Source organism: Hibiscus syriacus, unplaced genomic scaffold (assembly GCF_006381635.1).
Source record: "Hibiscus syriacus cultivar Baekdansim isolate YM2019G1 unplaced genomic scaffold, ASM638163v2 tig00005939_pilon, whole genome shotgun sequence".
Classification (NCBI taxonomy): domain Eukaryota; kingdom Viridiplantae; phylum Streptophyta; class Magnoliopsida; order Malvales; family Malvaceae; genus Hibiscus; species Hibiscus syriacus.
Window position 1 is genome coordinate 444937 of NW_024062073.1, and position 4384 is coordinate 449320.

General features: G+C 35.0%; 1 protein-coding gene across 1 annotated transcript; it reads left to right on the top strand.

Moving 5' to 3' along the window:
• Positions 1 to 1814: 1814 nt before the first annotated feature.
• LOC120200301 (protein PHYTOCHROME KINASE SUBSTRATE 4-like) lies at positions 1815 to 3258 on the top strand. The gene is given in 3 exon segments (XM_039201180.1): positions 1815 to 2181; positions 2184 to 2497; positions 2530 to 3258. Coding segments are annotated over 3 exon segments (1254 nt in total). The 5' UTR covers positions 1815 to 1847; the 3' UTR covers positions 3136 to 3258.
• The last annotated feature ends 1126 nt before the right edge of the window (positions 3259 to 4384 follow it).

The following is a 4384-nucleotide window of genomic DNA, read 5'->3' on the forward strand; positions in this document are numbered from 1 at the left end:
TTCCTTCATTTCCTAACTCATCCTTAAAATATTTCAATTAAACCCTTGAAATTTTTAACTTATTTCGAAATTGAGCATCAATTTTTTAAAATTTGCATTATAGTCACTGACCCATCTTTTGGGATGTTACAATTTAGGTACTAAATTAGGCCAAAACTGATAGTTTAGGTACTAAACACATTGAGTTTTTAACGGCATTGTACTAAAATGAAATGAAAACTAAACATAAGGTGTGATTTTTGAAAAAAATTAAAAGTTTATGTACTAAAATAGAACAAAACTGATAGTTTAGATACTAAATATGTAGTTTACCCAAATAAAAAATAATGTTTGATCATTTATATTATCGCTTTATAATGGTTTGATTACTTACGTTGTCAATTTATAATGATTTAATCAATCACTTAGAAGTTAAATATCATTAGTTTGATGACATGACATATCAATAAAAGAGTTAATTTTTAATTTAACTCTTAAACTTTGGGTAAAATATCAATTTGACCCATAAAACTTGTTAAAGTCACAAGCCATCTGTTGCTATTTACCACCACTGTTAGTCACGGTCGACCGCCATCGGTCATTGTCACCGACAACTATTAAACACTGTATATCTAACTTAAAAACCTTGAATTCTTTTAAAATTAAATAATAATAATAAATTTATTATTAATATTCTTTTAAAATTTTAAAATAAGAACACTAAAAATGTAAGGGTAAAGAATGCAAATGGTCCCTCGACTATAGGATACTGCTTTATTAAGTCCATTGACTATTCGAAGTTACAAAATGGTCCTTCGACTATAGAGTGCTACTTCGTTGAGTCCCTCGATTATTTAAAGTTACAGAATGATCACCCCGACTATTCATTATGTTCTAAACTTGTCATTTTCCATTAAAAATGGACGATATTATGAGTTGAACGTTAACTTGTTGTTTGTGATATGATAAAATTTGATCTCAAAATTTCAAACGACTATTATATCTCAGTCATCATGTTAACATCCAGCTTAAATAACAATCAATTTTTTAATGGAAGGACGAGTATGCAGCATAATAGTCGGGTGACCATTTTGTAACTTTTAATAGTCATGTACTCAACAAAGCAATACTTCATAGTCGAAAGATCATTTTGTAACTTTTAATAATCAAAGTACTTAGTAAAGCAATACCCTATAATCGACCATTTGCATTCTTTACCCAAAATATAAATATATAATAATAAAACCCATAACTTTTGATTATAAGTGCTCAAAATTGTTGCTTTAATGAAACATCTTTCTATTATCATCTTTCTTCTTTTGGGACTTTAAGTTGGTTCATTCAGTTAGCGTCGCATCCTAAGGTTGCTTATCTTTATCAAATTTGCTTTCTTTTAATTTTTATTTTGGTAAACTACACATTTAGTATCTCAATTATCACTTTTGTTCCGTTTAGGCATCCAACTATTTTTTGTTTCGAAATGATATTTAACGTTACATTTTGATTTCGTTTTAGACATCCACAATTAAAAAATTTACAGTGATGCTGAAGTGTTATCATAAGGTAATATCACATCATCTTTGAATTTTTTTAAACATAACCAAGTCTAAGGGACCTAGACCTAGATACGCCCTTGATGCCTAAAGTTATGATGGTTATTTATAGATTAAAGAATTTATAGTTATTACTATTAAATAACAAATTTGATTTTGATAAATCATGTGTGTAACGACCCAAGCCTAACCATGCCTAACTGTGGTTAAGAATTAAGGCTAAAATCGCTTCATACATCGTATGAAGCCTCTACATATACACCTGTAAATATGCCCACTTGATATACAAAATTTCTTTCCTTTTGGTTGAAGACGATGATGCCAAATCCAAAACAAATACAAACCATCAATGGAGTTGAAGATGAAGACACAGAGATTAGCATTTTCGATGCCCAGAGATACTTCAACGAAACCAACACCACCGATGCAAGATTGTGTAAAAGAATTTCTCCGGTGAAGGATCCTCTTTCATCGGAGCTCCGCTGTGATATTCCCGCCTCGACGTTAGCCGGTCGATTCTCGGCGGCTGCCGATGGGTATGGTTATGGCACGAGCCACCGTGCTCGTTCCTTCCATGCAACACCAACGGCTTCATCTGAGGCTAGTTGGAATAGCCAGACTGGTTTGTTATCGAATCCACTCGGCGCTGTAACATGAAGACTCCTAAAATATCCGATCGAAAGACAAAAGGGTGTGGTAAAATGAAGTGGCTTTGGGGTCGGAGGTGTCCGTGCTCCGGCAAGAAGTCCGTTCAAGTCGAGCACGAAACACCCTCGGGTTCGAATCAGAAACACAATATCAGACACCATGATCAGATACTATTAGCCTGTAATCCTCACAGGATCTCAGCGGATAATATTCAGTTTCGTTCCGGCTTAGAACACCGTGTGATTGCTTCGGCAACCGCAAGACGGCCGATGATAAGCGACGGCTCCAATGGTACTACTGCCGTCGGTTTCACGTTTCGGCAACCGCAAGACGGCCGATGATAAGCGACGGCTCCAATGGTACTACTGCCGTCGGTTTCACGTTTCCAATACTCAACCAACATGATAGAAACCCTAATTCACTCGATGATCACAACGATCCACCTCGAGCCTCGTTGGAGGTGTTCAGACCAGCCGACGATGTAGTTGGCAGCGATACCAGCTCGGACTTGTTCGAAATTGAGAGCTTTTCGGCGTCGAATCCACCGTACCACCGCCGGGATTCGTTGGACGAGGCGTCCAACTTCAACATAATAAGATCGATAGGAGCTTCTGGCAATGTCTCGGGGTTCAGCTGCACCTATTCGCCGATGACCGCCGAGTGTTACGAACCGAGCGAGGCGAGCATAGAGTGGAGCGTGACGACGGCGGAAGGGTTCGAGAGAGGATTGGAAGCGGAGGAGATGATGAACATGAACATGAGGGTTGGCAATGGTGGTGGTGGTGGGAGGAAGAGATCGGGGTTGTTGAGCTGTCGGTGCGAGAAGGCGGTGAACGTGGGGCCAAATCCGGTAAAGTACGTGCCCCCTCACGGACAGGCAGCGGCCTCATCAAAGCATGTGGCCAATGTGAACAAACCACCGCTTGCCCCTTTGTCTCTGCCTTTTGGTGCATAATACATCTTTTCTCTTCTCTATTATTTCATATATTTTGTGTGCTCTTTCTTAATTGTCTTACTTTAAAATAAGCGTAAAAACTATACTTTTTTTCTCAAATAGATGTTCAAATTTTTTTAATCATCCTAGTACTTAACATTACAAAAGTTATCACTTCAGTTGCTCAGGTCGTAACTGTCATTAAATTTCTCCCTTAAATAGCACGTGTCACATTCTGATAATTTTGAAAATATTATTTAAAAAAATATTATTATATTTATAAAAAAACTCAATTTCTCTTAAATTACAAAAATCTCTAAAAATCCTAAATCCCTAATCTTAACTCGTTGAAGTCATCCTTGTCGACCACGGTTCCTTGTTATCTTCCTAGTCATATGCTGTTATATTTACCGTCGATTGGCCTTCAAGATCACTTGAGGTCGCAATTTGCAGCGTAGGGTTCATCGGGTACACACGTCGATTGATCATGATTTTGTAAGTTATCGATCGTCAGGTGGAGGTGAGGCCTATGGAGCTTCATCAATGGAAAAGGGAGGCGGCCGATGTGGGTTTAGGGGTTGAAATCAGGGTTTTCAAAGTTTTGGGACTTTAAAGTATTTCAAAATTTGTATATTTTTTAATATATATAATTTTAATTTTTTAATTTTAAATATTTTTTAAATTATTGGAATGTAACATGTGTCCTTTAATGACATAATTTAACGGCAATTATAGTCTGAACACCTAAAATAATAACGATTGTAATGTTAGACACCTGAGTGATTTAAAAAAAATTTAAACACATATTTAAAAAATGATATAATTTGAAGACTTATTATTTTTAAAAAAAGCCTTCTTAATTCTTATACCAAAATTTACCCATGTTATCGTTGTGGTTGTAGTTATGGGGTGCTCCTTTCCCATCATTTTTTTTATCTATTTGTTTACTTTAGTCACAACTTTCAGCTCCAAATTGTATGAATAAATTATAGGAGTACTAAATATTTCTAAATTACAATATGTAATGTGTGTGTACACTTTAATAGGGTTAGCATATCGATTTTATGATTTTATATTTTCATATACTATTAATATAATAAATGTTGTCATATTATTAAAAAAATAATAATGTTAGTTTTTTTTATAACAACTCATTATTTAATTTACTAACTATATATAAAGTTATACATTGTTAATATATTTGTTGGTGAGATTAAATCAATTAATTGGCGATTCATCTTTTTTGAAATAAGTAAATAATCATATGCGA